The following is a 25,666-nucleotide window of genomic DNA, read 5'->3' as shown; positions in this document are numbered from 1 at the left end:
GCCGGGAGTCTCAAATGAATTAGAACACACCCCGAAAGTGGTGGAGACAGTAAATTAAAATATGGTTAAGATATGGAATGTATGCTGATGAATGCTTGATATATATGAATGGTTAGGGAGGTGCCAGCCTAGAAAGGGAGTATCCATCGGCCCAAGAATGTGTCAAGTGGATGACCAGACAACCCCCGGAGGGTAAACTGGGATCCACCCCATCACCTGGAAGGATGAGAAACACAAACTTTGGACAGTTTGGAGCCACCAGGAATGTTCCCAGGAATGTGCCATCTCCTGATTGAGTCAGCAACAGCAGAATGAAACAGCTCCCATAGACTAACATAGAAATTAATTCGTATAAGAATGGACTCTCAAGACTGATGACTTTGAGTCTCTGGTTCTGACGCCAACCTCCAGGAGCATCAGGTGCACCTGACACAGACTCGGCTCCATCCTCATGACCAAGATACCTGGCCAGTAACTTGGCATGAGCAACTTCTAGGCAGGTAACTATACAGAACTTAAATGAATGATTGTGTGAATGAATCTATATATACATATGCGTGTGTGTGTGTGTGTGTGTATAAGGAATAAGTAGTAATAGGAATAAGTAGTCAAACAACGTTGTTTACTTTTACCTTTTGCTTTATCATTATATTTACAATAAATGTGGCATCTTTGCCTTATCCCTCTTAATAAGATCCTGCTGGTTTTTATTCTATTGGTATAACATTTGCAGGGTCGGCTGGAGCAGCTCACAGGTCGATGAGCGGAGCAGCTCGTAGAGCAGAGCAGTTCATGGGACGGCAAGAAGTGGACTGGCTCATGGTGAAGGCTGTGGCGGAACCCCATGGAGAGATGGCCGGTCGGCCTCGGATCACATAAGGTGCCCCTTAACACCCTGCGTGCCCCCCTTTTACTCTGGGGCTGCACTGACCAGGGACAGAGACTTTGGGGGTTGTTGGACTTTTGGGACTTTGGGTGTTTGCTGGACCCAAGAGACTTTGGGGGTGTTGGACTTTGTGGACTCTGGGTGATTTTTGGGTTGCTGGATTCAAAAACCAAAGGGAAAGGACACGGCCCAATTTGCTGGGGTGGGTCTTTTTCTCATGGTTTGTGTTATGAATCCTGTTTGTGATGTTTTTTCCAATTTAATGCTAATGTCGTTTACCTCATGTTATTAAACATTTTCTGCTACACTCAGACTCTGTGCTTGCGAGAGGGGAAGTATTGCTTCTTAGAGGCGCCCAGGGGGTGGTATGTAATTGTCCCAGGTCACTGGGTGGGGGCTCGAGCCGGTTTTGCATTGTGTTATTGAAACGGAACCCCTAAATACAGAACCTGGCCCTTGTTGCTGCCAACTTAGATGGGCAGAAGGGTTACAACTGCATCATCGTCTTCTTCCTCAACACCAACCACCTGCAGATATATGGTGGGGGGGCTGAGTTGCAAGGAGTAGTCAGCTGGCTTACTAGTGATCTAGATGGGGTACCCTCGGTGTCAAGTAGAGGAGATTCAGGCGTTGAGGCCACTATCAGGTCTGCATGCCTCATGAATTGCTGTGGAACCGTGAAGCTCGGTGCCGGGGACGGCATGGTGGACAGCCCAGGAGCATGAGTTGAAACTGCCGATGCCGAGGATTTAGAGCTGTGCGGCATAGGTACAGCAAGTAGCAGCATTGTAACGCTCAGTGTCAAGATTTTTTTCAGCTCTGTGGGTGCCAAGCTGGAAGATTTCACTTTAGTGTGTGAACTCTGGGTTCTTCTTCAAGGAGTGTCCTTGTGGGTGCTCCACTTTAGGTGCCTTGACGTCCTGCGCTTGCAATCGGAGATTTGTGCTAGCAGTGTCCAGTTGTTCCATGCATGCATCATTGCCGTCTCGCTCCGCTCCAAGGAGTTACATAGCGGTGCGCAGCCAGCTATCCCCCAGTTCCTTCTCTACCGCCTTTGGCTTGAGTCAGCGCAATCAGCAGCACCCTATCTTACCTCAGATAAGATTTATAGCAGATAGTTCACAGTGATAGTGTTAGCTTAGTTGTAGTTAGTTTCCCTAGCCCCTTGCATTATTCTAATTTCTTTACAATTAAAAAAAAATCCTTTACTTTCCCTATCTACCCCTGCCTCTCTCGCAGGCATACAGCCTTAGTCTCAGACAGGGTTTACCCTTGTTTTTTTTCTCTAAGAGACTGTCAGGCATGCCCAGCTCACCTGGCTTTAAACGCTGCCTGACTTGCAGATTCTGGTCTCGGACTATCACACTCAGTGTGTCCACTGCCTTGGTGAGACACACATTACTCAAAAGTCCCCATACTACAGAAAACTGACAGCTAGGACAAGAAAAGCCAGGGATCTCCAACTGAAGCGCCTCATGATGGAGAAATACCTCAGGCCAGTCTCCAACCTTGAGTTCTGGTCACCCGCTGGCCAATGGTCGCCAGCAGTAGCCTCTGACAGGGGCTCCACTTCAACAATGGCTGCCAAGAAACCTGCTCATAGAAAGGCTACCAAAAAGCAATTGCAGACATCCCCACACCGAGAATTACTAAAAGAAAGCGATCCCCAATTGAAAAATCTGCCCCAGTACTGATGGCAACGAAATCACTGGACCGCAAGGCACTGGGAACCTCCAGCACCGAGAGTTCCTGAAGAGCTAAAGACCCTATGTGGGCAAGCTGTAATGGATGTTTTTTCCTTTCTTTTCAGTGACTTATGTACTAGCATCTGATGACTCCAGCTTTTTGATACAGAAAGTTGAACAAATAAGGCGTCCTCCAAAAGGCTGAAGTATGTCTCTCCTGCTTCTTGCCCGCGCCACTTCCTGCAGCTCTCATTGGCCGGGAATGGCGAACCGCGGGCATTGGGAGCTACGGAAGGCCGTGCCTGCGTACGGTTGATGTAAACAAACTGTCTCGCAGCCCGCCAGTGGATTACCCTGACAGTCCAGGTGTGGTCCGCGGGCCGCAGGTTGCCCACCACTGATCTACTCTATTATTTTATTAATTCAAGTTCAGCAATTTTATGGACTGCCAAAAGGGTTAATTTGGTTTAATACCCATAATGCTGTTGGCCAGCTACTAGTTTTCTTGAGTTTTAACTTCCCAGTGCAGGGATTATCCACTTACTGTACTGAAACAGTACTAATAAAATAGAAGTCTAAAAGTTTCTGCATGCATAGTAATTGCAAAAGGAGTTGAATATACATTTTACCATTTCTTTAGATGTGCTACATCTCCTCCATTTCGTATTATAGGAGTCATTTGATATGTACACAATTCCCAACCCTCCTTATCATATACAAAGATATGGTATAGTGCTTGATGGTTGTATATTTTCTTTTTTCACCCTCTGCCACTTATATTTTCTAAAGTAAAGGATCATGATTGGTCAGCAAGCAAATTATTTATCTTGCTTATAACTACCACTGTCTTTCCATACTGGCCTACCTTACTACTCCAATTTCAAAAAATATACTTTTCCTTTAAAATATGAGGAGAGTTTCATTTGCACACAAAAAAAGAAGCTACAGACAAGCATTGCATTCAGCAACAGGTAATATTAGCCCTAATTCTTAAAATTCTCTAAATATTCACATGTACCCTTATATGGTTCAAGAATCTTTTCCATTATACATAAAAATATAGGAGCTAAAACGTGAAAGAGACAAATTTTTAAAATACCTTAGTCTGATGATTTGCCCGTTCTATAGAGCCCTAACCACTTTCTTTTTGTCTGTAAATAATAAGATGCACTGTTCCCGACATGAGATTTATTTTTTCTTTTGCCGCTCTCTTCCTCCTTTGTTGTCTTGGCATCTCCTTTTCTTTTCTCCTACCTTCATCCCTTTGACTCTCCCTCAAAGCACTTACTATTCTACTCCCCTCCAAACACAAATCAGCCCTGGATATTCAGTGCACCGTGTGGGTGGCACTTCTAGTGTATAATACAAGAGAATCTCAATTTTATGAACACCAGTACTACAAATGACGACTTATATGAACCATTTTTCCTGATTAAAAAAAAATGATATAACATCCCTTCACATTCTAATGCCTTTAGTACACTGGAAATGCCTTGCCGTGGTTTGAAAAACAAGAAAGCAATTACTCCTGTCAGAATTCCAGAATTCATATGGCCCACATTTTTCTGTGCAGAAAAATGCAAAAAAAAAAAAAAAAAAAAATCTGCCAGCAATACATGGTTTTTCTCAACAGGAGCTAAACTAGTACAGGGAAAAGATTGTGCCTGAAGCTATTCAAAGTCAGCCTATTTTTGTTGACCTCCATCACAGGACCTAACCAGATCAGCTACAATATCACCAGCTCATTCACCTGCACGTCCACCAATGTTATATATGCCATCATGTGCCAGCAATGCCCCTCTGCTATGTATATTGGCCAGACTGGACAGTCACTATGCAAGAGGATAAATGGACACAAGTCAGATATCAGGAATGGCAATATACAAAAACCTGTAGGAGAATACTTCAACCTCCCTGGCCACACAATAGCAGATGTAAAAGTAGCCATCTTACAGCAAAAAAACTTCAGGACCAGACTCCAAAGAGAAACTGCTGAGCTCCAGTTCATTTGCAAATTTGACACCATCAGATCAGGATTAAACAAAGACTGTGAATGGCTATCCAACTACAGAAGCAGTTTCTCCTCCCTTGGTGTTCACACCTCAACTGCTAGCAGAGCACCTCACCCTCCCTGATTGAACTAACCTCGTTATCTCCATACTGATTTATACCTGCCTCTGGAAATTTCCATTACTTGCGTCTGATGAAGTGGACATTCACCCACGAAAGCTTATGCTCCAATACTTCTGTTAGTCTTAAAGGTGTCACAGGACCGCCTGTTGCTTTTTACAGATTCAGACTATCATGGCTACCCCTCTGTTACTTGACTCCAAGTGTTTTGATTTTCAGTGACACAAAGAATTCCAAATATTGCCAAACTGGCCTTGAATTGCATAAATGCTATCTCAAATTCTACAGATGTAGAGAGAAGTTTTTCACTGTACAATTGGCTCCTTTCTAGCAGAAGGAAATCACTAAGTGAGAAAAACTTGAAGGCTCTGTTTTCTGTACTATAATTTAAATGAAAATACTGGATTGCACAGAAATGCAGGACAATGATTAGCAAAACTGTATGACTTTCATGTGTGAAAGTCTGAGCAATTTAAAATGACATTCTCCTTTTTTTTTTTTTGGCTGTTTGGTGTTCTGTAATGTAATTTAAATGAAATTCCAGAATTATAACTGGAATGCAGGGTATTAGTTACCAACTGTTCGTAACTTAAATTTCATGTGTTTAGGAAATGCTGAATAGTTAGTGACTTTTTTCTGTATTGTAGTTTAAGTAAATTACCCAACAAATTGAAACTGGTGTGAGTGTATTGCATTATTTTGACAAATAAAATATTCAGAATTTTGAATTTTTTGGTGCAGAATCCTCCCAGGAGTAAGCAATACAGCACATCACTGCAACTTATGTACCATACCTACTGTAACATTGTAAGACCCCTTACATCTTTCCAAAAATTGTCATGTAGCATCAACAACTTCTTTAATTACTATTTAAGCTAAAGACATTCTTTAAAAATATTTAGTATTAAAAGTGCATTTTAAAAACTGAAAACGTTTACATAAAGAACAGGAGGTTTTGGACTTTTTGAAAAGAGAATTTTATTTCCTGTGAAACTCTAATAAAATTGAAGGAATATCTCAAAAATGGACTGAATAAAAAGTTAAAACTAACTTTTAAAAGTTATCTGATGGTTTCCAGCCATAAGAAGAGGTCAGAAGGTGGGGAACAGAGGGGTTGAATGGGGGCAGAGGTCCGGGGGGGGGCAGTCAGGAAGGGGGAGGGTTGGATGGGACGGCGGAGGACAGTCAGGGGTTCCGGGGGGCAGTCAGGGGACAGGGAGCGGTGGGCGTGGGCCGTCAGGGGCCGAGAAGCAGGGGGGGGGGGGGGGGAGGCGGATAGGAGGTGGGGGCCAGGCCACGCCCCCTTCCCCTAACCGGCCCTCCATACAATTTCCAAAACCCAATGTGGCCCTCAGGCCAAAAAGTTTGCCCGCCCCTTACCTAAGACAACCCTGAAGGCATGGAGCCAATGGAAGAGTGATAGCAACCAACTTTGGATCTAAACAACCCTGAAAGAGGTGCATTTTCCTATAATTTAATGAAAATAGGAAGGAGAGGAGTATTAAAAAAACCTTTGAATTGAGCACCTCTCCCTCTCACACACATACTCTCTGCTATCCTGCTTAAAGAGCTAGTATTCATCAACTCATCCTGTCCATCTCTACAAGCAAGCTGCCACAATGGGTCAGAAAAACAGAACACTCAAGAAGAAACTAACCCAAGGAAAACCTTACAAAGACCTCTCATGGATTGGTGAGAGAAAGTTAACTAAGACACTCACAAGGGATTAGATACTGTATAAAACTCTTGTAATGATTTTACTGGCATATGGAAATATTATTGTAACTTATTTAACAGTTTCTCCTGGATTTAAGATTCTTAATATTCAGAATTTGCCTGTCTCCAGACAACTCCTTAAATGGCTTCTATTAAATAACTGACTCAAACGCTTTCTTCAATGTCACAGGATTTAGTTAAAATTGCTTACTTTGCCTAATTAAAAAATGTCTGGCTATTATTAATAACCAACAATATCCACCTTTCCTTAAAAAAAATATTTTGCCTATTTATAAACCTTCTTAGTTACTTAAGGATGTCCTAAGACTGGCTTCAGGATAATTTTGGAAAATAAGACATTGGTCTCAATTTACCAAGAGAAAAGTGCCCCATCAAAGGCAGCCTCATTCTCAGAGATGAAATCTCTGCTCAAAGATCTCCACAGAACATCATATAGAAGAGACTGTAATGCAAATAACCAATTTATCAGTTATGTTTTGTCACTTGTGTTGTTTTATGTTTCACTTCCTTTCTTTAATAATAAAATAGCCACGGTGAATAATTGTGATTATTTTGCTTGGTCTCAATCATGCGATTCTTACGGTGTGTAAAGAATCCCTTTGACTAAAATAGTGGGAGTTGCATGCCTGAGTTTAGATTAGTAAGAGCTGGCCTACAATTTCTTGTTTCTAAATATTTTTAATACTTTTTAAAATAAAATCACTTGCCGTCCAACAATTTAAAATTACCCCTTTCCAGCTCACAAGATCCTTTACCAACAGGATTTGTGTAAAAACAATGATTATGGAAGTGAAAAGCAAAACAGAAGCAATTTCTAGTATACAGTAGTATTTACCACAGAGGCTTACTCACTGCACAATGCTTTTAAATTATCTTTTCTCTCATTCCTGCATCCTATAAAGTGTGGTACAAGGGAACCAGGACCTAAGTTTCTCAGTAATCAAACAGTGATTATACAAATCTCGGTTCTCTAATTAAAATCATAGAATATCAGGGTTGGAAGGGTCCGCAGGAGGTCATCTAGTCCAACCCCCTGCTCAAAGCAGGACAAATTCCCAGCTAAATCATCCCAGCCAGAGCTTTGTCAAGCCTGACCTTAAAAACCTCTAAGGAAGAAGATTCCACCACCTCCCTAGGTAACCCATTTCAGTGCTTCACCATCCCCTAGTGAAAAAGTTTCTCCTAATATCCAACCTACATCTCCCTCACTGGCCACCCCCACTGGCCACTATAATCCCTCTGCTCTAACTAGCACCTCTACTTAGAATTTATCAATGTGTTAAACAAAAAAGAAAAAATATTAACTACAAACAAGCAAAACAAGAAATGCATGTAAAATTGCTACAAAGTTGCTTAGTGCCAAATTGGGGCATAAGCGGCATGGTAACATAGGGATGCAAAACACCCCCTTACTTTCCTATACCAGCTACTTCTTGTATTGCTACACAGGTAGCAGCACAAAAGGGGAAGCAAGCTCAACACAGCCACTACATCCATTTCCTTTGCAAGTGGGAGCAAGACATAGGTGGAATTTTGATCCTGGTCCACCAATTTGCCACCAGAGCAGCTATGTTGGTGTGGTGGGGAGCATATGCTGTGGCAGGGATAGATCTGTCATGATATACTCCACCCCAAAGCAGTGGGGAGACCAAAATGGAGACTGATTCCATGCTCCTCGCAATAAGCTATATCATAAGCTGATGATTTAGCCCTTGTTTTGTAAGTACTTTTAAACAACTTTCCAGGGCCGCCCAGAGGGGCGGGGGGCAAGTGGGGCAATATGCCCCAGGCCCTGGGCCCCACAGGGGCCCTCGGCACCATGTCTGATGCTCCCCTGCCACGGGGCCCTCCCCTTCTTCCCCCAGCGCCTCAGCGCGCCGCCGCGCAGGAGCAGTCCTGGAAGCGCTGCAGCGTGGCGTGGCTCCAGTGGGACCTGAGATCCGCCTCCTCCCGCTGAGCCAGAGTGGTAAAGGAGCGGGCCTGCGACGTGAGCGCCGGTCCCGCTGGAGTCACGCCACTGTAGTGCTGTCGAGGGCAGCTCGTGGACAGCAGCGCATGCTGAGGCTCTGAGAGAGGGGAGAGGCGGGGGTAAGCGGGATGGGGGGCCGGGTTCAGGGGAGCAACACAGGGTACATAAGGAAAGAAACCCCCTGGGAGGGAGCTGCCACCACCCCACCTGATGTGCCCAGAGAGACTACTTCTAGCCAGGGCCGGCTCCAGGCACCAGCTGATCAAGCACGTGCTTGGGGCGGTACCTTGTAAGGGGTGGCCAATCTTGGGGTGGCGGGGCGGTGCTCGTTTGTTTTTTGTTTTTTTGGTTCAGCAGGGCAGCGCTGGGGGAGGTTGTTTTCGTTTTTGGTTTGGCGGGACGGTGCTTGGTTCAGCAGGGCAGCACTGGGGGGAGGTTGTTTTCCTTTTTGGTTTGGCGGGTCTGTGCTTGGTTCGGCGGGGCGGCGCTGGGGGGGGTTGTTAGGGTGGGGCAGCGATTTTTTTTTTTTTGCTTGGGGTGGCTAAAAAGTTAGAGCTGGCCGTGGGCACATGGAATGCCCCCGCCGTCCGCGGTGGCAATTCGGCGCGCTGCTTGGGGCGGCAAAAACAGTAAAGCCGGCCCTGCTTCTAGCCCTGCTTTCCCTGCCAGCTCAGGATTCCAGCACCCTGTCTTGCTGAGCCAGACACTCCTGCTCCAACAAAGACCCAGGGTCTGAATTACTTGCCCCAAAGCTGCAGGTTTACATGTCAGGAAAATTTCAGGGAGTAAAGACAAGAATTTTGGAAGAAAATGCCTGCCTATTTTTCTCCATGCAGCACTCACATGCTGAACCTCTGTGGCACCCACACTATGGAAACCAGTGCAGAGGTAAAAACATATTTCGGAAATGTTCAGAAACTCTATAAAGTATTTGCTCTTAGCCCTGCGAGATGGGAAATTTTGCAGACCGCTGTGAAATACATCTCTTCACTCTGTATCTAAAACTAGGTGGAGCACAAGAGTTGATGTTGTTCGCCTTCTAATCAAAAATCACACAGGCATGCTGGAAAGTTTAATTAAAATTGAAGAGGAGCTTCATTTACCTCCCGAAATCCAGGCAGATGTGGACTGTTTGATTAACTGGCCTAAGTCATTTGAATTTGTACTTCTTACTACAATATGGTTTAAAGTGCTTCATTGTATTGATGATAAGAACAAGGTCCTACAAAGTGCCAAATTAACAATGGAAGAGGGAGCTAAACACGTGAGCAACTTAGTAAAGGAAATTCAAACATTGAAAGATTCTTGGCCAATTTTTTTTGAAGAAGCCCAACAAGTCGCTTCAAGCCTCGGCATTGACGCAAAAATGAAAAGTGACTCAAGGATCTGGAAGAACAAGCGATTCTTTAACTACACAAGGGATGCAGACTATACGTTTGACTCTCCCCACATTCAGTTCAAAGTACAGGTGTTCTTCCTGACAATGGATTTGCTTCTATCTGAGCTAAGAGGTCTTGGTGAAAGAATGGCTGAAGTCTCAAATTTATTTTCACCCATTTTGTGTCCGCCAGATAAAGTGGATGAATCTTCTATAGAAAATTTTGTTGACACTTTGGCCACAGCATATCCAAAAGACCTCCAGAGAGAAGATCTTAAAGAGGAACTTAGAATCTTTTACAAAATAAAAGAAGATTCCAACTTAAGAGTTGATGGACGTATAACCTCTGCACTTACATTTCTTAATGCTCTCTTCAAAAAAAGAGTTGGAAAATGTGTTTCCACAGATTTGTATTTGTTTATGCCTACTAACAGTGTTGCCAGTGTCGGTAGCATCAGGAGAGCATGCATTTAGTAAGCTAACATTGATTAAAAATCGTTTGCGTTCAGCCACCGGGGAAGAAAGGCTGAACCATTTGCTCTCCTTGAGCATAGAATATGAAATGGCCAAAGACATAAGTTTTGACGACATTATTAATGAGTTCACCAAAATGAAAGCGAGGAAAAAAATTGCAGCTGTATAATTAATGTTCAGAACAATTTGTAAAAAAACGATTTCATAAGAAGCATTATGTAATTGCAATACATACCATTAAAACATTTAATGTTTTTAAATAATGTATTTGGTCTATTTTCAAATTATTAACATTTAATTTTTGAATGTATTTCACTGGTTATTTTTTACATTTCCAAATACATGTTACTATAGTATTGCAACTTTTTTTTATGGAAGGGACCCCGGAAATTGCTTTGCCCCAAGCCCCCTGAATCCTCTGGGCAGCCCTGAACCTTTCAGCTGCTCCTGTTTCTTTTCCATCACCCTGTCAGCCAAGTTCACCCTCTTCCCTCGCTAGTAAATTGGATCATTTGACAACTTGCTGATTGTGTGGAAATTAATCTGATTATTTTAAAATTATTAACTCTTTTTAACGTAATACACAGGATTTACTTGAAGTATTTTAATTAAGTACTTTGCTTTTCAAAAGCCTGATTTTTACTGGAGTGGAGTACAGTCTTTCTTCCATGGTCAGGGATTCCATTGAAGCTCATTTCCTTGGTGAATGTACAGATGGTTGTTGAGTCCACCTGCTGATGCTTAGTCTTTTCAGGTGTCTTGCCAATGTACTGGTTATTTTGATTGGGAAGCAGAGCATTTTGTTCAACTATTTTGATCTATATTTTCACAATAATAAACAGGAAACATTCACCATATGTGTTTCTAAATCAAAATATGCTGCTTGCTTCTCCATCAGCATGGTATACAAGTTTTGTGCTTTTTATGTTTGTCATGGCAGTGGTTCTCTAATGATGCTAATCATTAAAGCTCACCACCATCTGGAATATTGCAGTGTCAACATAGAAACCTGATCTTTGTCCATCCCCAGAAGGAGGAAATCAATGACCAATGATACCAGTGGAGAAAAGGGAAAGTCCAGAACAGAATAGCGATTGGTGCCGCTATTAACTTTGAATAATGACTTCTTGAACAAGGGCTCAAACCATTACTTTGTTTAGAGGAAGCTGGCACCTTCACCTCCTAAAGTGAAGCATTAACAAAGAGAACATGGAGGTTGAAAAAGGGGGTTGACTGCCATAGGTCATAGTTTGCAGATTCTTTAGAACATCTAAAACCACTATTAAAAAAAAAAACCTGAATGAAACTCAGCCAGCCAGGATGGTATGTTTGTCTTGTTCCTGTTCTATAACTGCTCTCACAGACATAGCCAAACTCATCTTGAACCGGTCAATATTACCTGTGAACTAAGAGGAAAACTACCCATTGCAAGTAATGTGCAACTTTGTTTATCAAATCTACAAATCTATGAAATAAATCAAAATCTATATTTTAATATTTTAAATTAGATTTTAAATTCTCAATTCACCTTCTTTCTCCAAATCTTAAACTGGTGGCATGCTGTACAAACAATATTTGTGGAAATGAATGAAGGGTAGAGATCATCTTGGCAGCTGTTCAAGGTTTGGTATAAAATATCTTAAGATTTTATGGAAAAGACGGTTTCCCTCCCAGGCTTTATAATCCATCCAGGTGATATTCATGGCAGGAGGAACGCTAACTATAAGCCTACAATAATATAAATGAGCAAACCTTGAAAAGTCCTTCTAAAGAGGCAGCTATCAAAATAACAATCATCTGAAGGGAAAACGTTGTGATTCAAATGTTTTCAAGCTTCAGTAGGAGGATACTGCATAACTCTACACTTCTGAAACACACCTAATTCTGAATGGAAGCCACGTACATACAGAGGGAGTTAAAGTCCAATTCACTTCCCATTGGAGTCAATAGGAATTTTTCCACTGATTCCAATAGGAGCTGGAAAAGGCCTATATGTATCAGTACTTTTCTCTGGAGAATACTATACTTTTTTGCCCTGCTTGATGAAGAAATACAACTACAGTATAAATGAATGACAAGTGAAAAAAGGGTCATATAGTGAAGCTTCGAAAGAAAGGAGACTTCAGCAAGGGTAAAAACTGGAGGGGCATTCAATTGCTTTCTATTCCAAGTAAGGTATTTAAAGCTATTATTCTAGATAGAATAAAGAAAGTGGTAGGGTCACAATTTCAACAAGAAAAGGTATTGTTCAAACAAGAGAAATCATGTATAGATCAAATAGTAACCCTATGTGTCATCATAGAACTGTTGATCAAATGGCATTTACCACTTTATATTGATTTTATAGATGTCCAAAAAGCCATATAGAGGATAAAACTGTTTTATGGAAGTTGTTGTGCCATTATGGAAATTTCCCTCAGAAATATGTGAACATCATTCAGAGCTTCTATGAAAATATGACGTGCTAAGTAATACAAAGCAGTGAACTGGTTAAATCATTCAAGATTACTATAGGTGTCAGACAAGAATGTCTTATGTCACCTATGATCTTTTTTACTGGTAGGGGATTGGGTAATGAGAAAGACCACAGGGTCAGACAATGGACTGCCACACAAATTAACAGGAGCTTGACTTTGCAGATTACATCAACTTGCTATACCATACTCACAGAGACATGAAAGCTCCAATGTATGACCGCCAGGCCTCTGCAGAGTTAGTAAGGTTGAAAAATCAACACCAAGAAAACTAAAACCATGAGAATCAACACACAACACGGAACACCAACAGAAATTTCAGAGACTGACAAAGAAGAAGCCTGCTATTTCAAATATCTTGGCAACACTGTAAATACAATGGGTGGAACAGATGAAGACTTTAAAACCAGAAGAGTAAAAGCCAGACATGTTTGTAACTCTAAAGCCAATCTGGAGAAACAGAAATCTTTCCCTCCAAACTAAACTTTGAATATATAACACCACTATACAGTTGGTCTTACTATGTGGCACCGAAACTTGGAGACCTATTATGACCATATTATTTAAATTCCAAGTTTTCATTAACAGCTGCCTTAGACAAATTTTCAATATCAGATGGCTAGAAAAAAGTCACAAATAAACAACTCTGGAGAATGACTAAATAGAAACCAATAGGAAAGCAAATTACATAAAAACAATTGAGTTGGCTAGGACATAGATCAGCGGTGGGCAAACTACGGCCTACGGGACTGTCCTGCCCGGCCCCCGAGTTCCTGGCCCTGGAGGCTAGCCCCCGGCCCCTCCCCCGCTGTTCTCCCTCCCCCGCAGCCTTAGCTCGCTTGCTCCACCGCCGGCGCAATGCTCTGGGCGGCAGGTCTGTGAGCGCCTGGGGCAGCACAGCTGCAGAGCCCAGCCTGACCCAGTGTTCTGTGCTATGTGGTGGCAGCAGTGTGGCCCGGCTCCGGCCAGGCAGCGCAGCTGTAGCACCGCCAGCCACCAGTGCTCCAGGCAGCACGGTAAGGGGACAGGAAGCAGGGGGGTTGGATAGAGAGCAGGGGAGATCAGGGCGGTGGTCAGGTGGCGCGGGTGTGGATGGCAGTCAGGGGAAAAACAGGGGGTTGAATGGGGGCAGGGATTCCAGGGGGCAGTCAGGAAGGAGGGGGGGTTGGATGGGGCGGCAGGGGGCAGTCAGGGGCAGGGGTTCTGGGGGCAGTCAGGGGACAGGGAGAAGGGGTGGTTGGATGGGGCAGGGGTCTGGGGGGTGGCGTCAGGAACGAGAGGAGGGATTGGATGGGGCAGCGGGGGTCCGGGAGCAGTCAGGGGACAGGGAGCTGGGGGGGTGGATGGGGCAGGGGTCCGGGGGGGGGGGCAGATAGGAGGTGTGGGCCACGCCATGACCCCCTCCCCTAACCGGTCCTCCAAACAATTTACAAAACCCGATGCGGCCCTCAAGCCAAAAAATTTGCCTGCCCCTGACACAGATGGAGGAAAGACCAGAATAACATAGCAGTAGAGGCCTTATACTGGAATTCCCAGGGCAAGAGACAATGATGTAGACGAAGGATAACATGAAAATGCACAAAAGAAACAGAACTGAAAGCTATCAGAATGACATGTGAACAAGCTAAGAATGCAGCAGGAGATCAGCAAAGATAGCAGGTAGTGGTGAAGGCCCTTTGTTCTTCATGGAAAACAGACATGAGAGAGGGGGAGAGAGAGAGAGAAATGAATGAGACTAAAATAAAATCAATACTGGAAATTCAGTTGTTTGGCAAAATAATATCTCTTTTCAGTCTGGAAAGTGTAGCTTTCCTTTAATCTGGTATCTAAAGAAAAAAACATTACTTTGAGAAAAACCTGTAGATCTTGGGTCTGTGTGTGCTGCAGAATATCTTGCTGAAGATGTTTGAACACAGATATACTCATATAGATCTGATAATCGGGACCAAGGAAAATACATGTAGCAATGTAGTGACAGATCTCACTCCAGTCCAAGTAATTCCAGAAACACTGAGATAGCCACTGCTGACAAATCTAGAAAAATACAAAAACAAATTCAATTTCTTACAGTAATTCAGTGATTAATTAATAACTTTTCTATACCACAAACCCCTTTTCCATACCAAGACCATCCCATGCCCACTTCTCATCCAGCCAGGATCTAGGCAGAACCCCTACCCAACCCATAAGTTGGTGCTCATGACTAACAGGCAGAGAACCCCAGCTTAATATATGCATTTAAAAATAATACACTACGTGGTTGGTATATTGAATAAAAAATATTATTTACCATAGTAACTGTGGTTCTTGAAGAGAGGCCTGTGTAGATCCCCACTCTTAAGAAAAGTGTGCCTCTACTGCACAAACCCAGAAGTTTGTAGCAAGCAGTGTCGGTCTTAAACTCTTTTGTACTGGGATGTAAGAGCATAAAAGAGATGTGGCTCCCAATGCCCTTTAGTCATTCCCATGTATTGAAGACTCCCTCACCTGAGGCTCTAAAGAAGGTGCACAGGGAGTCTGAATTCCGATGGGCAACCATCTCAAAGAACTGCAGTTAGCACACTAAGGTCAGTAACTGTTTTCCTCCTTTGAGAACTTCCCATATGGCTCACAACTCTTGGCAGTTTAAAAAGAACAAGTGACTCTCCAGGAGGTGGTCAGAGAAGGATAAGATCAAAAATAATTAAAAGCCAGCTACTGGCTTCAGACAGGTTGGTCTCAATAGTGTCTGGGTTGGAACAATGCAAAAGTGATACATAACAGTGCTGTCCTAATCAACAAAGTCAATCCAACAAAACAAATTTACCCCACAAGTGAAAAAACCTCCAGATTAATTGTCCTAAACGTATTCTCTTCTTAACAACTATTGTTCTGCTAACAGGAAAAAGGGGTTTTGAAAAAGGATCACGAAGTGACCTTTGAAGTTTGGCCTCACTGCTTATGATGGTTAAAAAGAACTGAGGTGCAGCAGGGACCATGATCCTCATTTGATATCAATGGCCCTGAAATAATGCATGTACAACCCTGATGGACACTGCTATATAGAAGAACCCAATGCATGTATTTCAGTAATGCACATCTATACAGGCAATTGTTTAAGTTGAAACACAAATTTCAAAGTTTAATGACAGAAAAAATAAACTATTCTTTATGTATTGAATTTTCTTAAGATTTTTTTAAATGGCATGGATGTCTTTGAAGGTGTATTTAATGTGTGTTTCCCTTTAATTTAAAGAATTTCTGTGCCTTGTAAATGAATGGTAGGTCCTTCCCTGAGGCACCTTTGGATTTAATTGAATCGTATGGAAGACGCGGGCTTTAGCAGCTTTTGGTTTTTCCATTTCTAAATCACAATTTGTTGCTTAATCCCTTGTGTATAGCACACTTCATTTAGCTCTAGACCACAAATCCTTTGTTAATCAGTCCCTAAGTGTTTAAAAATATGCAGTAGCAGAAAGTACTGTGTTTCTAATTAGATTACAATGGCTATGCTTTGGAATGAGATTGCATTCAGTTGTGTATTCCTATTCACTGACATTTATATATGTTAAAGTTGCTTTCATAGTTAATTGAAACATTATTTTTTGCAATAAAATAACACAATAATGTAGCCAGAGGATGTGTGCTTATTACTAGTAGTGTCCATTCTACGTGTTTCCATTAAAAACTTATTCTTGCTGTGGGTATTACCATGAATTGTGATAAAACTTGGCATACAAGTTATCTTATATATTTTTGTAAAGACAGATTATTTATTATTTTTAAAAGTACAGTGTTTGTGAGAGTGATATTCCTGGAGGGAAAGCCTCTATTCCACTCAATAGCCTGCATTATTGCTGCTTGTGCAGTAGCTTTCTCCACACTGCCCCACAAATATGCCTCAGCCCTGACCCTGGAGGGACTGCATGGAGGCTAGTTCAATCTCCACGTTCATTCAGTCTTTAACATCACTGAGACTTCCAATAAGGATGTTAATGCCAATATTGATTTATTTAGTTAGTAGGTTGCTCAACTGCTCATCGCTGTAGTATTTCAACACCTCACGTACAATGCTTTTATCCACATAACACCGCTGTGGAGGTAGGGAAATATTACTACCTCCACTTAACAGATGGGGAACTGAAGAATAAAGAAATTAAGGAACTGATTTTCAGATGAGTTGAGCAGCAACAACTCTCATTGACTTGGGAATTCTTGATCTCAACACCTTTGATAATGAGGCCTTAAAGTGACTTGCTCAAGATTGCACAAGGAGGCTTTGAGACAGATGGGAAAAGAGCCCAGATCTCCTGAATCCCAGTCCAATGCTTTAATACACGACATTCATTCCCTTCATGTGAGCTTTTTTGTGATAAGAACATCTGTCCTGTAGGAACTAGAATCCAGTGGGAGTTGGGAATGCTCAGCATCTCTGAAACTCAGGCAATTAGCCTTTACTGGGACCAGATCCTGCTCACTATGCTTGTCTAAAGGAGGAGAAAAGGTGTGTTGTAAGGATATGTTCATTAACAGGTACTAACAACATATTTTTAATCCTAAACTGGACAAGGACAATTGACTTCAATGACAGCTGGATTAGGTCATGTGTGAACTGATGCCTTGTGCTATTACACTTCCTCCCCTTTCTTATTTTTAAAAAAATAGCCCGTTCCTTTCACTTTGAGAGGCAGCTTTTTCTTATATTTTAAATTTTATCCTTTATGGGTAAGACTGAGCACATAAGGAAGTAGAATCAAATTCAGACATTGTAAATCTTGATGAGTTCATGTTTTCTCTCTTTTAATCAATTCTTGCATCACATCCACACCCATTCCCATAAAGTACACACTTGGGCCCCCAAGTCTTGGCACAAAATGACCTTTTTAATGGGTTAAGCCCAGGGCGAAGAAGAGCCTGGGTGTTTGTTCATCCATAGCCTTGAGTAAATCTCTAGAAGCAACAGCACTTACATTGAACTTTACATCTTCAAAGCACGAGAGGACCTACGGTTGCTGTGTTTGAGTCGTATCTCAGCCTTAGTATTACATTAATATATGGATTTGGGTTTGCTTTTTCACCTAATTGAAATGATTGGTTGTGAGATCAGGAACTTTAACTCCAATATAAGCTGACCTGTCTTATACCATACATCATACAAATGTACTACGGAATTTAAGACCCTACTGGAAATGACCGTTCCACTGAAATATTTTTACCCCTTATGATTCCATTAAAAAATCCAGCACATTTTGGTCAAGTTTTTGCATAAAACAGGAAGGGGCAGCTCCTCAGCTGAAGTTCCATTGAAGTCAATTGTTTTCCATTTTAAAACGTTTTAACTGTGTACTTTTAGTCCTAAACATAAAAATCTATATTAAAAAAACCTACATAACAATTTACTTTGTGTGGCTGAAGACTAAAACTTTATTCTTTAGTCGTTTTATTGTGGCTGGGTTTTATAGCTTGTTACGTAGCTGAGCCATAGTAGCTTCAACCTTTTCTGAATATCTTTGATTTTGTGGATTTAAGTCAAACATTTAACAATGCTTTAATATGCTTTTGTAAATTACCTGTGATGGAGTGAAACCAGACATGTGGAAAGCTGAAAAGACAAGTGGCAACTCAGCCTTCAGCAACATCTCAATGTAGTGAGCACTGCAAAAATAGATGGGGTGGATGCCAGATTCTGCTGTGTCAATAGGTAGGTGTACCTGACCAACAAAGCAAACAACAAATAATAATTGTTAGTTACTATAAAAGAAAATGTATGATTTTACTTTAAAAGACACTACTAAATAAGTAAATATTCTTTGGTACCAGAAGCAGGAGAAAAGTGTGGTAAAATGTGTGGCAAACTGTAAAGAGAGTAACTGTTACAAAAATGTTTACCGGCTATTTCTCTCGGTTGACAGCCCAATTCCTTATTACATATATGGTTTAATGAATGTTACCTTTGTGAGTAGGAAGTGTGATTCCCACCCCCCTCCGTTGAACAAGCAGACACACAGAGACTGTTTATAAATGAAGGAGCAGAGAATACGAGAGGGTTTCTTTTTGCAATTCTATATAGTGGGTAGAAAGTTGGATGGAGCTGTCATGATTTGCCCAGGTGTGGTGTGTGTATGTGGAGGAGAATATATATGGAGGGTAGGAGTGAAGTTCTCTTTGAATGGGAGAAGGGAATGAGAGGTTACCAGTGTGGAATGTTCTGGGTAGATGGATGTGTGGTTTGTAAGTAATGTGGTTTTGGCTTGGGGAAGATATGCATTCCTTTGAACTTTTCCTTCTTCCGCCTCTGGGTCTTGGCTCACAGGAGGTTGCATGTATACTACAATCTCCCACTCCATATAGGTGACACCTCAGTTGGGATTGAGAGTTACATAATGGGAAAGATTAAGATTTCTGTTTGGGGCAAGAAGGAGGTAGAGTTGGGTTCTGGATTGTACATGTTAATGTTTTGTTGGAGCTAATTAACATTTAATGTGGGGATCTTTAGCCTAAAACTGCGTTATACTTTTGCCTGGATGTTCCACGCTTGTTAATATAGCTATGAAGATACCAAACTCTTCAGTACGGAGGATGATCAGCACAAACAAGACTCACAAAATGAAGCCAACCTTCTCAGTGCTGGAACAGCCACAGAACTGGACCAGGTGCTGTTCATATGGTATGTACTACAAGTGGGAATATACAAACACCCTCTTGAAAAAGAGCTAGAGAATCATCTAATAAACCCACAATTTTCTAGTGACTGACTATAGCTGATAGTTTAATTTACACCAGTTACAGAACCTGACAATGTACAATACCTAACCAAACAAAAAAGATTTTTTAAAATAGATGACATCATATTTAACGAAGGATGAAAATTATGGAGCTTGTGTAACTAGCTTGATTTAAATACCAGCCATTTGAAATATGGAATCATTTAGTACTTGGTCAGTACGGAAGTTTCTAATTACTAAAAGCATTTTAGTATTTTTCTGTACAACTCTGATATTTTGTGGTGTTTATTGATCTTATAATACAACAAAGCTAATAATCAAAACAATGAATTTGCACAGTATAATAATAATAAAAAAGGCCACTCAATAGTACCTTCTCCCTACACAAGGAATTTAACACAACTAATAAAGTTTATTTTACTGCCAACTTTAACATTCAATAACACTGCAATTACCATTAGTCTACCTGTTATTTCACTGCCTTTAAACAACCATTTGAACAAATGTCAAATCTATATTTTTCTGAGAGAATTTTTAAGGGACAAGCATTCACTTAGTGAATGTTAATGAAAAGTGAAACAACAACTCAGTGAAACTGATAAACATTCCTTTTAAAAATTTCAAAGCCACCTTTAAAAAGAAAAGCTTTTAAAGTCTTACAGAAACATGCAGTCTTCGCAGCCAGAGAAATGCTGAGATGAGAAGACTGGAAAATTGCTGAAGAAATGTTAATGTTTTCTCTCTCTCTCCTGACATTATCAGAAATACAGATGATGCAAACCAGTCATAGCCAGCATAACCTTCCTGCAGACAACCTGTAGGAGAACGTTAAGGAACTCTGACAAACAACCAACTATTGCTGGCATATAAAATAATCAGCTAAATAAAAAAAAAAAAATAGATTGTGAATCACAACAAATCAGGTACTGTAAAAAAAATGGGATTCTGAAAGTTAATATAACAATTCAAACAGAACAATGTCAAGATGTGTAGACCTAGGGTCCTATTGCAGCAGCTCCAGTGTTGCACCAGAGTAGCTACACTGAAGATGGTTTCTTCAACATAAAAAGTCCATTAAAGTTAAATCAACATAAAACTGGAGTAAAATTCACTGGGATAAATTAGGCCCCTAGACTTTGAACTATCTAATTTTCCTCTCCGCAAAGTCCACATAATTCTTCCATGATCCTTGGAAAAACAAAAACAAAAAACACACAAACCTAGGTTCTTGTATGCTTATTTTAAGGTAATGCCAGTAGCCCAACACCCATAAGTACTTTTATAACACTAAACAAGTGTATGCATGCAATAAAGAGGAGGATGGAAAAAAACATTTCAGTAAGAAAACAGGTTGCAGCTTCCAAACTTCCAAGGAGATATAAAACAATAGTAAACATAAAAAATTGAAAGGCTTTAAAAATGAAGTATATTTTGCCAGCGTCCTTAAATATTTTATAAAATAATAAATCAAACACGTTACTAGGTAAGAGAGCCTGTCAAAGCATTTTTTTGTTTTGTGTTTCTTTTATACAAACAAGTAAAATTCACAATTATATGAAAAAATATTAGATCAAAACCTTAGTACAAATCAAATTATAATTACAGATGACTAAATGTTCAATATTAGTAATATTATCATCAATATTACAGAAGAAACTAGCAGACCTAATGGGGATCAGAGCTAATTGCTCTGGGCACTGTACAAGCATATTAAAAAACATGATTCTGCCCCGAAGAACTTAAAATCAAAACCAGACAAGACATGCAAGCAAGTTTAATAATTAAATGAAAGGGAAGGATGAAGATTACAGTCAAAGATCATACAGTTATTCTCTCAAGTTCACATTTTAGTGATAGAAAGGTTTCATAATAATGGATTTTTCTGTTGTGTGTGTACAAAATGTAATGAAAAATACTATGTAGCCTGCACCACTACCAGGAATTCAAAGAACACGATAAATTAAAAATTTCTTTGACAGTTCAACTGTCACTAATGTCTTGGTCAATCTAATTTGTGTCATCAAAAAAGGATACGAAGTGAGGACTGTACAGATGTTTGCTGTTGTTTAAGAAATTTGTCACAGTGCATTAACACCAGGCACAGATCATTTTCAGCACCATCTTTCAGCAAATTTAAATATTTACCATACCTAATAAAATAAAGTTTAAACAAACTTAGACATTTAAGTTTAAATAAAAGTAAAGCATAAAATGTCTATTCTTTAAAAACAAGAACACATTTTCCTGGATGCATTTAATACATTTCTAGAATTTATGAAAAGTTAAGAACTCAGAGCCCTATATGTCATAAAGTGTATACTGTGGTTCGGACAGGGGACTCAATCTGGTGACAGTTCGGGAAGCAACTGGTGAACTGATCTAGATTTTATTGAAGGAGCACAACAGACATTCCTTACTAAGGGCTTGTCTACATTACCTGCTGGATCGATGGGCAGGGATCGATCCAGCAGGGGTCGATTTATCGCGTCTAGTCTACATGCGATAAATCGACCGCCAAGCGCTCTCCCATCGACTCTGGTACTCCATCAAGGCGAGAGGTGCAGCCATCAACTTTCCGCAGTGAAGACACCATGGTAAGTAGATCTAAGTACGTTGATTTCAGCTATGTTATTCACGTAGTTGTGTAACTTAGATTGGACATCCCCCACCCCACCCCATCCCCGTAGTGTAGACCAGGCCTAAGGTTTGCAACCTATCATAGGAGTCTTATTATATCCACAGCTGTCCCTGGACATTCAGATTCCAGCAGTGGACAAAACTGTTTTGCTTTTTTTTTTCCAATCTGCACTGTGCTAGAAGGCCTCAACCATTTGTTTCAGACACAGACCTTGCTTCCATTATCCATTTCTTTGTGATTTCAAGATAAGACTATTGCAAAGTCTACAGATGAGGCAATTCTTTAAGATCATTTGGAAATTTAGGCCTCAAACCTTCACACACTTATGCAACCTTGCTCACATGAGCTGTCCTATTGACTTTAATAGGATTACACGTGTTTAAAGTTAAGCATGGATGTGATCCTTTGCAAGGTCAGGGTCTGAAATTCCTATAGAAAGTGGTGTAGAAATTTGGTAAAGAAATAATCTGCTTAATCTGCAGCAAGGGAGATTTAGGTTAGATATTAGGAAAATATTTCTAATAGAAGGATAGTTAAGCATTGGAATACACGGCTTTGGAGTGGAGCCCGGAGCAGCTCCGGAGCAGTGGAGCTGCAGGTTTTTGCCTGGAGCTGGAGCACAGCTCCAAAGCCCTGTATGGAATAGGCTTCTAAGGGAGGCTGTGGAATCTCCATTGTTGGAGGTTTTTAAGAACAGGTTAGACAAGCATCTGTCAGAGACATTCTTTGTCCTGCCTCAGAGCAGGGGAATGGACTATATGACCTCTCGAGGTCCTCTCCAGCCCTATATTTCTATGATTCTATAATGTAATTTTAGCTGTAAATCTTGCTAAACAAGTTGCAATTAGCCCTTAGGACAATACTGAATAATAACCTATTTAATTTGTTGCAGATAATTTAATCATGTACTAATACCTTTTTCATCTTTAAAATAAGAATTCATTCGCTCAAAAATGATCTTTAGATTTAAATGGTACAAAACGTTGAGTTGATGGATTAAATATCATTAAAGTCATTGCAAAGAAATCAAACAAACTCTAGAAATACACAAGGGAAATATTTTAATACAATGTACCTGACTGTCATTTTAATGCCAAGCTGCTGCACAGATGAAAGGCTTTCATTCTTCACATTTGCATCATCAGCTAAAAACAAAAGAAAAAAGAAATATAAACATGTAAAAAGTCTGCATTATAATGATTTTAATTGAAAATGGATGAAAGTAATATTTTTACATATTTTAATGCCAAGTCTAGAACATTGTTTTGTATCTGAAGTGCTGTCAGTAATCTCTGCAAAGGTTATTACAGGAAACTATATACAACTGAACCCTCTGATTTTTTTCTAAAAAAGATGTCTGAAAACAAAAAGCAAGTATGTGCATGTTTCTCATGGTCACAACCAGCCTTCAGCACAACTAGAATGAACAACTAGTTGAGGCCCTACTTGTTGATACCTCCATTCTCAGCATAACATCCTCTCTATGGCAGGTGAAATAGACAAAACTGTAACTCCTGGCCCAATTGCCGTCCTTCCAGCAGTTTGAGACCTCACAAGTATAAAGCCAACCTTGTTTGCACATACAGTGTTGTAAATCTCACCAAATATATTAAAAATATTGAACTGAAAGGGATCTACAATTACTTTCATCATTTCTTACAAATATTTTTGTGGAAACAGACTAACATGGCTACCCCTCTGATACTTATTCATCATTTATTGTTCTGCGTGACTGTAATGTACACATCTACTTTAGGCACTTTGTATTCGATTAAAAAGCTGTAAAGTAGAGCAAAAAACTAATAAATCTGGTGCATTAAAACTAAGCATCCTCTATAAATGTTATTTTTTTACACATTTAAATCCTAAATGCAAAAGACCTAACAAAAGGATATTCTCTCACACACACATTATAATCAAAGACAAGTGTAGATTCCTCAGCAAACGATTAGCACATAATAAATGTTCTGAGTTGGAGGGGTCCAGAGTCAAACAGGTTCTGATTTTCATTTTCTAGTTTAATTTCTGTTCCTGGCTAGAAAGTACTAATAAATTTACACTAAGCAGGTTTTTGTCATCTATCCAGTGGATGGCATGATTCTCTTAATATTCGTGATTGTTTATATATCTCAGCAGAAACTAACATATACCATTTTCCCGGGATGGAAGTGATAATTCTGTGATGGATCAGATCACTTTCTAATTTGATGGGTATTTTCTCCCATCCCACTTGAACAGGCATAAGAAACTACACTAAAGGAGCTACTAGTACCAATTTAAGTGAGATCTCTAGTTTCCTTGTTTGCATACAAGCCATGGACACCATTGTACTAAAGATAAAATATTTACAAGCTAGGGGAAGTGAAGCCCTGGCTGGAATGAAAAAGGTTAAGAAGAGCAACTAAGAAAATAAGCCCTCCATTTGGATCAGAGGAAATAGATCAAAATGTTATTGAAAGAGTGAAGAAAACACAATACAGGAAAATTACATTTAATAAAGAAGAGAGACAGTTCAACAGTAGAACAGTGATAAGAAAACACAAGCTGTGTATTAAAACATTAATAAGATATAACCATCAAAGAACAAGGGTCATTAGAAACTGACCTTGTCCATCTGTGAAATATCATTTATAGGTAAGAAAAATCATTTGTCCTCTGAGCAAGACAAGGTCTTTCTCTAATGGGCTCTAAATAGCAAACCCACAACAATAGGAGGGAATTATTTTTCCAGGCACCCAAGTCAGAATGCCTTGTGTAATTAGGGCCAATGATAATATGAAAAATGACTGCATCACAGCCCAGAGTCTGAGACTCTTTTTCAATTTACAACTGTGAGTTATTATTATTGGTATTCAAAGAACATAATTGATTTCATTGATTTTATTTGCCTTTTATTCTCCATTGTCATAATTTCTTAGTTGCTGGAAATATTTTTCCCTTTATCATATTCCCTTTTATATTTTTCTCTGCATTTTAAAGGAAGATAAAATTAACATGGGGTTTGGATTTAATAACAATTCCACATTATATAGTACCTTGTCAAGCCAAAAACTCTTGCTTTTGTGTACTAGCATATCTGATGTAATCACAGCTCTGAACATAGTGCAGGTTAACTGCAAATCCAGCGCTAGCAAAGGGAACATAAAAATTGTACTTTTCATCCTATGTAAAGAGTCATGACTTTTCATTTTTTCAATTAACGGACTGGAAATGAAGATTTAACAAAACAAAACAAAAATATTTAGAATCCAGAGGACTATCACCATCTACTTAAAAAACTGGAGCTATAAAACCTTAGTCTTCCTTTAAGATTACCTAAAAATTGTATGGGATACTTAAATATTGTAGATCACAATCCATGGACAACAGGTAGATTTTTGTTCTTGGGAAGAAAGATTGACTGTGATTGTAATGAAGTCCAAACTGTGTCTGATTCAATATGCACAATTTAATTTTCCACAAAACTGATCTGACAGACATTTATCAATAAAACTGTTATGTTTAACTGTCTTGAAACACTACGGTTTTCAACACTCAAGCCTCAAAAGATCAATTTTCCCAATAAGAACATGATTTCTCCTCAAACAAAAG

General features: G+C 40.1%; 1 protein-coding gene across 16 annotated transcripts in view; it reads right to left on the bottom strand.

Moving 5' to 3' along the window:
• TBC1D32 (TBC1 domain family member 32) overlaps positions 1 to 25,666 on the bottom strand; it is a 166,211-nt gene that overhangs the window by 10,752 nt on the left and 129,793 nt on the right. For 15 of the 16 annotated variants that reach the window (XM_034765784.1, XM_034765775.1, XM_034765781.1 and 12 more), the window contains 5 exons: positions 23,151 to 23,220; positions 21,472 to 21,587; positions 20,098 to 20,252; positions 18,283 to 18,423; positions 14,579 to 14,767 (listed from right to left, as the gene is read on the bottom strand). In XM_034765784.1, coding sequence (XP_034621675.1) covers positions 14,579 to 14,767; positions 18,283 to 18,423; positions 20,098 to 20,252; positions 21,472 to 21,587; positions 23,151 to 23,220 — 671 coding nt within the window. Of the gene's footprint in view, positions 1 to 14,578; positions 14,768 to 16,538; positions 17,200 to 18,282; positions 18,424 to 20,097; positions 20,253 to 21,471; positions 21,588 to 23,150; positions 23,221 to 25,666 lie in introns of those variants that run through there. The other variant, XM_034765782.1, reaches the window with a different exon arrangement.

Source organism: Trachemys scripta, chromosome 3 (genome assembly GCF_013100865.1).
Source record: "Trachemys scripta elegans isolate TJP31775 chromosome 3, CAS_Tse_1.0, whole genome shotgun sequence".
Lineage (NCBI taxonomy): Eukaryota > Metazoa > Chordata > Testudines > Emydidae > Trachemys > Trachemys scripta.
Note: the sequence above shows the minus strand (reverse complement) of the source record. Positions and strands in the feature narration are given on the sequence as shown.